A 13,547-nucleotide genomic window follows, 5' to 3' on the forward strand; every position below is an offset into this window, starting at 1 on the left:
ACCCTATTGACCCAAAGTCAATAAGCTTAGCCTGCTACCCTAAACCCTAAAATGAGGTCATACATGTAAAATACAATAAATATTCAAGTACGAGCAGCTTCCTAACCGAAGTAAAAAAGTAATTAAACCATTTTACCATCTCCCGAATAAATAGATAAAATATTTTATGAAGGAGACACTATTTATCATAGTTTATTATTATCTCTCTCTTTATTTCTCCTTACTTTACTTTGTATTCTTTGAGTGTGATTCACAAACAATTTTAGATTCAACGATAGACAACTCTCTTAAATGTGCATGAACTGTCAATTTGCTGGAAATAAATTTCATAAGATCTCAAAGTAAATCAAGACGACTTACTCATGATATAATGGGCTCGTTGTGAGTCGGTTCATTTTCAAATTTAAATTTTCTTACATCGTTTATAAGGTTTTAAATCAAACTCTTATTTTATTGGTTTCAATCAATTTTAGCTCCGTTCTGTTGGTTTTCTATTGTCATGTTCTACTTTTTAAAGTTTATGCGGAAACATAACGTTTTTACTAAGGAAAATATTATAAATATTTGCCATCATAAAAAATATTCAGTTGGACAATGTTGAATAAAAAAAAGCGCAAAAGGAATTTTAAACTTATAACTAAAAATTGCTCTTATAATGACATTTAACACCGTTTAGTCACATCTGAATAATTTGATGTGTGGACGATAACGTAGATTCGATTCACCATTGTGTTGTCTGGATGTAATATTTTTTCCTCTGTTTAAAGATTTCGTAAAAGTTATCATCATTTATGACGTGGGAGTGAAGGTATGAGAAATTTGATCGAGCCATTAATTTAAATAAATTATTATTATTATCAAGCTTTTATTTAATAACCCTACTCATAAGAATGCAATGTTAATATAGTACATATTATTTAGTAGAGAAACACAAAGTAAGAAAAAAAAAAACTGCAAAAATGGATAGGCCTCCAAAATGTTTCTCATTTTTAATATATTTTAAATTCTTGTTGAATTTGGGTGCTATAAATACTAAAAAAAAGAAAAAAAATAGAATTTCACATTATAAAATAAAAATCTCCTAAAATAGGTGGCAACTAATTTAATAAAATAACTAAATAATAACATAATTATCTTTAATCTTGGTGGTGGACAAAATTATCAAATAAATATTTTTAAAACATTGGGTGAACAAAAGGAAGAGAGTGCAAACTCATAAAATTATTTAAATTACATAGGAAAAAAAAAATTATGCTCTATAAGGAAATCTTAAATTTAAGGGTGGACACATGTCATTTTTTTTGAATGTCTGAACTAGTGCATTTATGCATGTCACGACAAACCCTTTGGGAATTTGACGAAAAAGAAAAATATGAGTTGGGGTTCATAGTAAAGTTTGATATATGTGCAATAATTTCAAAAAGGAATAAAGGAAGATGATAGATTTGTAAATAACAAAATTTCAAATGTTATATATGTAATTTCCCCAAAAAGTTGGGGGAGAAAAAGAGAGCAAAATAATGGAATTGCTTATGTTAAATAGGGAAAAAATAGCAAGCTCTTAATCCTTGGTAGGAAATCAACCAATAATGTGGATTTAAGCATATCTAATGTTTGAAATTGTTAAGATTTCAATTCATCAAGAACAGAAGAGAATTTAACTTTTACTTTTAAAATTGAATTTTGGCGCCTACTGGGTTTGAACATATGTCAACATGGCTACTTTTCATATATAATTAGGCTGGGAAAAATACAATGACATGTCTTTATTAGTATTTTATAATGTGGTTTATGAACTTTCCTTTAATATAATCTTTTCATAGAATACAAAGTCATGCTCAGTGCCGCCACTTATTATCTCGAGCTATTTAATTTTTGCTAATAAAGAATTTATGAAACTTCTTCCCACTTACTTTTTTTCTTTGTAATTCTCTTTCTTTTATTAGTTTAAGCAGCTCAAAATCAACATTGAATTTATCATACTTAAATTCATTGAAAGCGGAGTTTTGCTCTTTCAAGAATTAAAAGCATTTAAGGGCTAAATTCATGCTTCAATCTCTATATATAAATAAGGGATATAAAAATTCACTTGAAAAAGTGTCTAATTAATTATTACTCAACAAAAGTGGCAACATGTATATATTCTTATATTATTTGAACATATATCTATTAAAATCAATAAAATATCATTCTAAAATTCAATCAAATTGCTCTACTAAAATGGGGGCAATTGCATACAAACCGTCCTAAACTTGTTATTTACAAATCAACCTACCCCTTTCATCCATTTTTCATTTTCTCACTCAAATTTCAAAATTCACCTCAATCTATATTTTTCATTTTTATCCTATTCACGTAGATGTAAATACGTTAGTTCAATAGTTCAAAAAAAAAAAAAAACTTGATATTTAATTTAAAAATATTAATATTTCGGATAATTTATATGTAATTATCCCTAAAATAGATCATATTATACTAAAAATATATACTTAATTAGTAAGAACTAAATAATTTTCTTGTATACCCATTTCCCAATCAAGGTGTGGAGGATCCTCTCGTCCCCATTAAATTTAGAAAGCGAAAGAGCATCTTTCTTGTCTTCCTTGGAATTATTTTTCCCTAATTCCTCCATTTATCTATTCCCATGCGTATCAGTAGTTAGTACATAAGTTTATACGAGACTTCGAAAAACCGCTGAAAAAGCAGGGAGTGTCCCTCCCCCAACCAAAAATCCGTTTTTTTTACTTCTCCCGTCCTCCCCCACATCAAAAACACGATTTTTTAACTCCTCCAACCAACCCATGACCCACAAACTTCATTAAGATCCTTCCTCGCCGTCATCCGGTTGGATCTCCGCAGAGCTCCCCCGGGGAATGCCGCTTTCCTTCGCCCTCCAATCCTCTGAATACTCCCAAAGTTTCGACCTTTCTTCCCTTCATCCTCACTCCAACAATGGCGACTCACTCCACCTCACCACAGGAGATCCGTCACCGCGTAAACCATTTCCTAACCAAGCTCTCCGACCGCGACACCGAATCCCTCGCCGCCGCTGAACTCTCCGCCATTGCTCGTAACCTCACCGCCGACTCCCTCCCCCCTTTCATCTCCGCGCTCAGCGACGCTCGCCCGACAGACAAAACCCCTCTCCGCCGTCACTCTCTGCGCTTACTCTCGCTCCTCGCTCGCTCCCTCCCTTCTTCTTCTCTATCACCTCACCTCCACCGTCTCCTCGCTGCCGCTCTCCGCCGCCTCCGTGACCCCGATTCCTCCGTACGCGCCGCTCTAGTCGACACCGTTCGCTCCCTCGCCGCCGTAACACCACCCGCTGGCTTGGTTTCCACTCTCCTCCGCCCCCTTGCTGACGCTCTGTTCCATGAACAGGACATTCACCCACAATCCGTCTCCGCGCTTTCCCTCTCTGCAGTTTTGGAAAAATGTAACAGCGAGGAGACGGAGGAGCTGGCTGTCTTTTTAGAACGGCTTGTCCCGCGATTGGTTAAGCTGGCTCGGAGTCCGGCATTCAAGGCAAAGCCGGCTGTTTTGGAACTGGTCGGAAGTGTAAGTCTTGCTGCTTCTGGCATCGGAGATGCCGAGCTGAAGTTGCTAATAACTTGTCTGTTGGAGTTTCTCGGAAGCCAGAGCTGGGCTGCTCGGAATGCTGCTGCAATGGCGCTTACTCGCCTCGCGGTTGCGAAAAAGGACCGGCTTTGTGAGTATAAGCAAAGTTGTGTTGCGAGATTTGAGGCCCGGCGATTTGACAAGGTTTGATTGCTCTATTTTTTTCTCAATTTTTTCATCTCGATCCTGATCCGGAAGCGTTGGGCAATGCAGGTGAAGATTGTGAGAGATTCGATGAACAGGATGCTGGATGTGTGGAGGGAGATACCGGAGAAAGAGCTGGATCTGTTGCCGCCATCTGAATCACAGTCCAATTCTTATGTCAAAGGTGATATCTTTTATAATTTGGGTGCTTGTGCTAGTTTAGAGATCTGAGTCTGTGTTAATTATGAATTGAGCAGAGATTGGCTGTGATAGAAGATACCAGCCTGCTTCAATTCTCAGTTCTTCATCTGTACAGTCTTCTTCCCCACTTACTTCCAGAAAAATGAGAATTCCCACCTGCAAATCTCCACCGAACGCAGCAACACCAATTGTTACGGCAAAGAAGATTGAGTTTGATCAGAAGAGAAATTTAAGAAAGATAAATCAGAAGAGGAATTCAGATCCTCTTTACAAAGTTGAAAACGAGAACATCCTCACAAAAACGGAGGAGGTTTTAAATAGTTGCCAGCAAGAGAGATCTGAGAACAATGGCAGATCTAGATTGGAGGTTAAGAGGGCACTTTTTGAGAAGAACTGGGATGATAAGAAGATCGGCGGCTTGAAATCTGGGTCTAGGATTGTGCCATTTGAGGAGATCGGAAGCTCGGAGCTGACGAATGAAGCTGCTGTAACTAGTGATAAGATCCACGGGGAACAGAAGGATGGTGATTTGTCTATGATCCGGATGCATTTGGTTCAGATTGAGAACCAGCAATCCAGCCTACTGAACCTCCTCCAAGTAACAATTCTTTCACTGAACGCTTAATCTGTGGTTTTGTGATAAGAAAGTGAAAATCAAGGTTCATTTTGTTTTCATTGTAGATTTTAAACATACATTGTGAAATGATGATTTAGTGTCAATTGTTTTTACTCTGAAATTAATCATTTTTCAAAGCAAATTTTCTTACTTTAAACAACCAACTGCTTGTTTCATCATCTTCCTAAACTCTCATGTTTCATTCCGTCTTCAACAAAACTTCAATTTTTATCAGAGATTCATCGGAAGCTCTCAGAAAGGCATTCATTCCCTGGAAGCAAGAGTTCTAAACTTAGAAATGGCGCTAGAGAACATGTCTCGAGATCTTGCTTCGTCTTCATCTGGGAGAGTGATGAACACTGATCCAGCTGCAAAGCTGTGTTGCAGGTTTCCAGGCACAGAGTTCCTAAGCTCCAAATTTTGGAGGAGAGCAGAGAGGAGATATGCTTCCAGGTTCTTGACTTACAAGCAGGAGAGGCAGAAGTTTGGATTTAGTGGGGGATTTGTTAATCCCCTCGCTGAAGGTAAGTTTTATTTCTTGTGTTATTTTTGTTGATGTGATTTTGCACTACTTTAGCCAAGAAAACTTGAAAGATTTACATGCATACCTTGCAATTTCTATGTATTTACATATGTAACACTTAGGGGCTGTATGATAATGGATTTAAGTATGATTATAGTATAGCCTTAAGGCTATCCTATCCTTCCTTTTTTGCAATGAATTGATTTATGCTGACTTTACAACTAGCCCCTTGTCATTTTTAAATTGATATTTTTTCCCTCTTTTGCATGCTTTCCAATTCAATTTTATGTTCATGAAATTCAATTTCAATTTATCATTCATCCTTAAAATCATAAAATTATTGTAATATGACACTTGATGTAATAATACCTGAGTCTGAACCGTATTTGCCAATGAGCCCAAATTACCTCATGGCCCCTTGTTATTCTACACATGATGCAATGCAAAATTGCATCACTGATACAATAATTTCTCTCATATGAAATCACCCGCTATGTTCATAAACATTTATCACACATGCCCCCCTTCACTATATTTTATTTCTTTCCAACTTTCTACACATAATTTGCAACATTTGTATATTGATCCTGCAGGTTAATATCTGCAAATCATGGGGAACTGCCACAATGAGCGAAAGGATATGGGTTGATATTTTGTGTTTTTATTTTGTAATATTATTTTGTTTACTATTTAGGTTGAATGATGTTCTTTTCTTTGATGCACAACCGATTCACATGGCTCCAGTCTTTGTTCCCATACCGTCTCTGAAAAGTATTTTTAGCAATTCAAAGGGATGCCTTTTGCTTTCATGTCTGGTCACATGCAGAGAAACAAATATTAGTTTTTTCACTTTGGCCCTTACATTTATGGGAAATTTACATGCATACCTCATAATTCTTATGTATTTACGTAACTATCACCCAAATTTTGTTATTTACACGTCATTATTTTGGTCTCATTTTTTATTTGATGTTAAAGATTTGAGGGGTATGCATGTAAATATGAATGTTTAAGTGATAGATATTTAAATATATAAAAAAATGTGTGTATGTAAATGGCGCTTCATTTATTTTGCTTTTCTCCTGAAATAAATGTATTGTGTATTAAAAAAAAAAACTCATTCTTCTTTATGGCTGAAAATCATATATTGTCCTTCATTTAATTCGATATTATTATATTAAATATCAATTGGGCCTTTGGGAGCAGAAAATATTGCATCAATGAAATCACGTCACGCGGTGACCAAAAATAAATAAATATATATATTCGGTAACACGAGAGAATATTTCTTTCATGTTATTCAAGTGTTATTGTGTGTTATTCAAGTGTTATTGATTTTTTATTGTGTTATTATAACACCGGGAATATTTCAAAATACAATAACACTTGAATAACATACAATAGCACATAAATAACATGCGAGAATATTCTTCAATGTTAACGCACCTTTTTATTTTTATGTCACCTCCGCGTGACGTGATTTCATTAAACTCCGCAAATAACTCTGCGATTCGGAGTCCTCATGCAATATTTTTTTCCTTTAGAACATCTTATTTTTATGAATTTTATAAGTATTAAATTTAATCATTGTATATTTTATTATTTAATAATATTTAATTTATTTTAATATAAACTTTTCAGGACCCTTGCATTTCTCATCAACTATTAAATTTATATAATGCATATTTTAATTCTTTAATAAATTTCAAGGCCACGATTATAATATTGTCGGTTAGTTTACGTGGTCTTCGACGAGTTTCGAAAATGATTTCTGCATTTTATGACTTTGGTCAAATTTTAATTTATTGGATTCGAAGTCTTATATACGAAAAAATATTACATCAAGACTTCGCACCTAGAGTTGCATGTAAAATCTAATGAATTTGCGCGGTAGAGGTGATCGGCCCGGTAACACCGAGTTATTATAATACCGGGAATATTCCTAGAAGATAATAACACTTAAATAACATACAAAACACCTGAATAACACGAGGAAAATATTCTCTGGTGTTATCAGACCGATCGATTCCACGGTGTAATTTTATTGGACTCCGCATGTAACTCTAGGTTAATATTTTTTCTATATACAGGGGGCATTTACACACATATCTAACCATCCTTATGTATTTACATATTTAGTACTTTCATATTCACATACGTCAAACTTTACTCTTGAATGTCACGAAAAAAATACCACTTATTAACTTTTTAGAAGTGGACACATTTTCGTGTATTAGAATAAATATCGAATTTTAGGTGGTAGGTATGTAAATACAGAGAAATTGTGTTGCATATATATAAAAGAAAATTAAAAAAAAAAGTATATATTTTATATCAGAAGGTTTACATGCATACCACCCGATTCTTATATATTTACATATGTTACACCCACAACTTCAGTATTTACAAACACCTTGACTGTGTTTGAAAAGGTGCGCTTCATTTTTTTTTACAGTTAAAACGATGGTGGTATTTTTTTCTTCTTCTGACATTTCGGTGGTATAAATGCAAAAGGTAATGTTTAGGTGTTGAATATGTAAATACGTAGAAATTAGGTGGTATGTATGTATATGTCCCTTTGAGCTAAAGGACCAATGTGTCTTGGGTTTAACATGAGGGGACTACTTAATTCATGTGGTATAAACGGCATTAGCTTTTATGGTATAGCTATGAAATATTTATAAAATATGTCTAGTTTTAAATTGCAAATAAAAAAAAGAATTATATAATAAGCTTTATTATGAAATATTTTACTATAAAAATTGAAGGAGTTATTTTATTTTTCTACTAAATATTTAAAGTTAAATTAATTTGATTTTATGTCAAAATTTATGAAGAGAGAATTATATTTTAATGGTGCTTTTATATTAATTAAATATAATATAATTATCAAAAAAATATGTGATATGTTAGATATTAAATATGTTATATGTAGATTAGATTATCTATTAAATATATGTAACATATAAATAAAAATATTTAATTTTACTATAAAAATTATAAAAATTAATAAGAGGAATTCATTTCATGATGGAACACTTCTATTGTTTTATTATGTTGGAGTGATGAATTCGTGTGATGTGATCAACTCGTATGTATTTACATATCGAACACCTAAACTTTAATTTTTTACATACATGCCAACTTACAATGCATTAAAATGTATATTTCATTTTTTTAAATTTAAAATAGCTGCAGTTTGATGCGATATAAAATATTTGAGCGATATAAATGTAAAAAGCTAAGATAAATGGTTGATCATTGACAAAATATATGGAGAAAGAAGATGTTGATAACAAAGACAAGTATAAAAGCATGTATGATAAGATCAACCAGTTTATGAATGTCAGATGACCATGGAGACCCTCCAATTAAAGGTGCACCACCAAAAATAGAGGAGGAAATTAAATTCGCAATCAATGAATTAAGAGAAGTCAACTTGGGAATAGTATTTCAGGTTATGACCCTATTTACAAAGGCTTTCTAGTGAGAACCCTATTTGCATTACAATTGCATCAAGGTTTTCTTGTAGGATTAGAGTGAAGGTCTTGTCCATTATGTTCTGTTGTCTAAGACTTATGCCATTTATTTTTTATTTAACTAAAAAAAATAATGTAATGTTATTTATAATAGAATATTTTTTAATATTTCAAGTATAAAGGAGAATATAAAAAACTTAATTAGAAAAATTAGTTCTATATTTACCTTTAAAAGGCAAAAACAATATTTTGGGGAGATATAAATAAGTCTAAAAAAATTGTTAAGACGAGGAGCTAACGAGATGATAAGGTTTATTATTTTTAGATTAGTTCGGTAATGGAACCCCCCTCCCATTAGATTTATTAGAAATAACATAAGCCGGGTAATAATTAGTTTTACCTTATTTCTTTGATATCTCTCATTATAAAATACCAAAATATTCAAGGGAAGGTAGATATGTTGTCATAAAAATAGTTGATAAGGGTTAACCAAATAATTTAATATAGATACTACCATGAGTAGATTAAAAAGTTGATTTTTAAGATGGTTTAACCTAGGTGATTGGAAAGGTGACTTGCTAAAAGACTTTGTAGCTTGTCCTTGTAATTGCAAATATCATAGCAATAAAGTCATAACTTTGTATGAATTAATCTACAATTCATAGAAGTAAGGAATAATATAATATAAACTAGTCTTTTTAAGTCAACAAAAAATATTATAATGTTAATAGATGACACACTTCTTGACAAGATAATATGAGAATTTTGATGTGGGTATCATATTTCGTCCAAGTCCAAAGTATTAAAAGTAATCTGATTATTTTTTGGCACACCTTGTGTATAATAGTGGATTGATTATGATAGTATGCTAATAATAGTTAATAATTATTGCAATCTTCTTGCCAATAATCTTGTGATCTTTTTTGTTGTGAGTTTAATGATATATGGATTCATTTTAAATAATAGCCAACTTTTATTGACAAATGAGCAAATCAAACGTTTATTTTTTTTTTTCCTTCAGACGAAGGCAATTTTCGCTTGAATGATTTCCTTAGTAGTGTGGACTTTTGCTTGAATGATCTCTTTAGTGGTGGATATAATAATACTTCAAAATGGTTTAACCTAAATATTTAGTATTATGAATCTTCATTAGAATATTATCCTTTGATTTGCTTAAATGGGCACAAATGAGGTTCTCATATTGCTTTCATGATTATTGAACTTAGTGGGAATGGTGATTATAGTCTCTTAAATGCTCTTACATTATGTTAGGGGGGTTGATATATTTCTTGTTTTGAGTTCATATGTTTATTTGACAACTGTTTAAACTACTTTCAATTGGTGATCATTACCTAATAAATAGTAATTAATGTTTATACTTGATAAATGAAATTAGGATATAAGTAAACAATCTCTCGCGTCAGTGAAGGAGGAGAAGTCCCAGGATGAGACCTTCAAAGAAATATCTTATAGTAACTTTGGATCAACCCAAAAGTTGGTAAAATTCTAAAAAATCATTACAAAATACTCTTTAAAGGCCTTCATGACTAACAAATCCTTAAAAAATACTCTTCAAAGGTCTCTAATTTTTATTTAGAAAATCTTAATAAGATGAAAGAAATCATTACTATACTTTGATCTAGAATAAATATACAATAAAATGCAACTCAGCTGACAAAATAATGACTAAACTTATCATTGAAAGTATAGAATTAAATGATCTAGAATAAATATACAATAAAATGCAACTCAGTTGGCAAAATAATGACTAAACATATCATTGAAAGTTGCGACTTAATCTTAGAGAGTCATAGGAAAATTTTTATATGGGAGCGTATTATAATCATATTGGATATTCATAACTATTTTAGAATTGCCAATTTGCTTGTAAAAATCATATACCACATTGGAAGGATCAATATCAGATAATTTGAATCCCGCCTGAATAAGTTGTTTAGGGAATTACATCAATTTGAGTCAAATACTCTTAAAGAATATGCTGAGAAATAAGTTGCTTAAATCCTCAAAAAGATTTCATATTAAAAGAAGACATTAAAATTTATCTCTTACAACTTTATCTATGACAATAATATGATATTGTTGGTCAAGTCCACTGAGATTGTAGGGGGTTTGTGCCAATTAAGTAGCATATGAAAGATGGCTAAATTGGCAATATTTATGAGATATTAGTGAGGCAGTAATGGAAGAGAAATTTCATTATGATGGTGGAAGCATCTTACACTAGTGCCATCAAATTGATTATTCTTGACTTGATGTAGATTTTATATTAGGTGAATTCTACCATGTTGTAATTGCATTATTTGTTGAGTAGATTCTTATAAGGTTTCAAAGACTTCAATTTGTTGCTTCATTATCAGATGAAAACGATCTTAGAAAAGAGGCTTAGGAGGCCTTCACTGGTTGCATTATATTATCCTTGATTAAGGAATTAGCTGTTAGCCATTGAGAAAGTATTTATAATGCCTATGATAATGAGAAATTCTTAATAGATGATGCTAAATTGGTACAATTTAGAACACTCACGATAGTATATGAGATATTCTAAAAACTTTTGACCCTAATTTTAATATTAAAATATTAAAATTTTATTATTGCAAAAAGATTGTGCTTGCTATGAATTTTATGGTGACATATAAAAAATGTAAAATATAAGGAATGAAGAATAATACCAAGAAATCATTAGAGATAATGAACATATATAGTTTTAAATCTTTTGACCTTTTTTTATTTTAAAATAATTATTATAATTTAACCTTCATCAATTGACTTTGGCTTTAGCCAAAGTTTAATCTATTTAACCTCATCGTCCCCGTTCTGAGATGACAAAAATTTATCCTTTATGCCATAGAATATTTCTGATACATTTTGTTTTATATAGCCGAGACATTTTTTTATATAGTCAATCAAGCTCACAATTAGGCATAAGGCTAATTCTCTACACCTGTGGAGTGGAGAGAATATTTTGTACGCCCAACTGTTGTGAAAAACGACGACAATAAAGAGAAAAACATGATCAAGAAAATTCTCAAAAAAAAAATAATAACACAGTTGAAACACACAAATTTACGTGATTCGACAAATTGCCTACGTCCACGGAGCTGCAAAGGATTTATTAGCTTGAGAAATTACACCCGTCGATCACATCGATGATTGCATGAAAGAACAATCTTTCTCTCTCTTTTATCTCTCCTTATTCTCTCTCTCTCTCTCTACCTGAGAGCTTCAAATCAAAGCATGCTAGAAGAAGAACCTGGAAAGCTACCAATGCTAAAGAGAGATGCCTGAGAAACCAAATCCCGAGCGTGATTACAAGGGGAGCTAGCATGACTATTTATTAATTCCATCTTTTCATTAGGCCCATTAAGGAATTAATTAAATAATCAATGAAGCTCATTAATTATTTCCTTTTCTCTTCTGCAACAAATTTTAGAAGGAATTAAGAATAATTAATTTCGAGTATCATATCCAATTTGCTTCCAAACATGAGAAAATACCAATTTGAGCAGGGGACCAGTTTCCATATTTGCAACAAATCTCACACTTGGAGACTGATACACTGGCTGTATCATTCATTAGCTGTGTAGCCCTTTTCTTCGAACGTGATATCCTCTACCCCTACAACTCAAAGCCCTGGTTTTCATGCTATAAGACTAACTGAAGTCGAGCACAACTTCAGTTTCTCAATTGTAACACCCTTAGTCGACATATTAACATCAACATAGTCTTGTACCTCCAATTTTTTTCTCGGGTTACTCATGTTTCTGCTTACAACTCCCACTACAAGAGCAATATCTGTCTTGTACCTCCAATTTTTTTCTCGGGTTACTCATATTTCTGCTTACAACTCCCACTACAAGAGCAATATCTTGTCTATGCTGAAAGCCCTTTTCAACGTCTAGCTTTGTACCTCTTACTGCCATTAAGCACAGTCTTCACCCTGTACACACTTGTTGTGCACTGCCTTCTTCCCTAGTAAAAGTTCTGTCAGCTCCCAAGTCTCATTCCTTGGTAGAGAATCCAACTTTTATGGTCGCTTTTCCAGTAACGAAAGATGAAGTTTCTTTTCATAGAGGTAGTCCTCTATCTGCATCTTCCGGTAACCAAAATATGTGTCATTGAATTTCTTGATCCCTGATACCATCACTTCGTCCTCGCCCACCATTCTTCCTTAGATCCGAAACCACAGCTCAGATACTAATTGTTGTGAAAAACGACGACAATAAAACGAAAAATCAGATCGACAAAATTCACAAAACATATAACACAATGGATACACACAGATTTAAGTGGTTCGGTAAATTGCCTACGTCCACAGAGCTGCAGAAGATTTTATTAGCTTGAGGAATTACACCCATCGATTACCTCGACGATTATAAGAAAGAAAAGTCTCTCACTCTCTCTCTCTCTTCTCTCTCCTCTCCTTCGCTCTCTACCTGATAGCTTCAAACCGAAGCATGACAGAAGAATAATCTGGAAAGCTACCAATGCTGAAGAGAGATGCATGGGAAACCAAATCCCGAGTGTGATTACAAGGGAAGCTAGCATGCCTATTTATTAATTCCATCGTGACATTAGGCTCATTAAGGAATTAATCAAATAATTATTAGAGCCCATTAATTATTTTAATTTTCTCTTATTCAGCAAATTATATAAGGAATTAAGAACAATTAATTTAGCAATTAATTTTGAGTATCAAATCCAAGTATCAAATCCGTATCAAATCCAATTTGTTGCCAAACATGAGAAAATGTCAATTTGAGCAGTTGACCAAATTCCATATTCGCAACACCAACTAGGGGTGTAAACGACCCGAACACGAATGAGCCCAAACTCAGCTCGTGTTCGACTTGTTTATATTTCAAGCTCAAAAAGTGTGTTCGTGTTTGACTCGTTTGGTTTGATTCTTTTGTTTGGGGAGCCGAACACGAGCTATTCACGAACAAAG

The 13,547-nt window shown here is 33.0% G+C and overlaps 1 protein-coding gene across 1 annotated transcript; it reads left to right on the forward strand.

Moving 5' to 3' along the window:
- The first annotated feature begins 2,716 nt into the window (after positions 1-2,716).
- LOC110021844 (TORTIFOLIA1-like protein 4) lies at positions 2,717-5,802 on the forward strand. The gene is made up of 5 exons (XM_020720519.1): positions 2,717-3,762; positions 3,832-3,946; positions 4,020-4,561; positions 4,815-5,103; positions 5,696-5,802. The coding sequence occupies exons 1-5, from the start codon at positions 2,953-2,955 to the stop codon at positions 5,698-5,700; spliced, it is 1,761 nt and encodes a 586-aa protein (XP_020576178.1). The 5' UTR covers positions 2,717-2,952; the 3' UTR covers positions 5,701-5,802.
- Positions 5,803-13,547: the final 7,745 nt, after the last annotated feature.

The sequence above is a fragment of the Phalaenopsis equestris genome, unplaced genomic scaffold (genome assembly GCF_001263595.1).
Source record: "Phalaenopsis equestris unplaced genomic scaffold, ASM126359v1 Scaffold000149, whole genome shotgun sequence".
Classification (NCBI taxonomy): domain Eukaryota; kingdom Viridiplantae; phylum Streptophyta; class Magnoliopsida; order Asparagales; family Orchidaceae; genus Phalaenopsis; species Phalaenopsis equestris.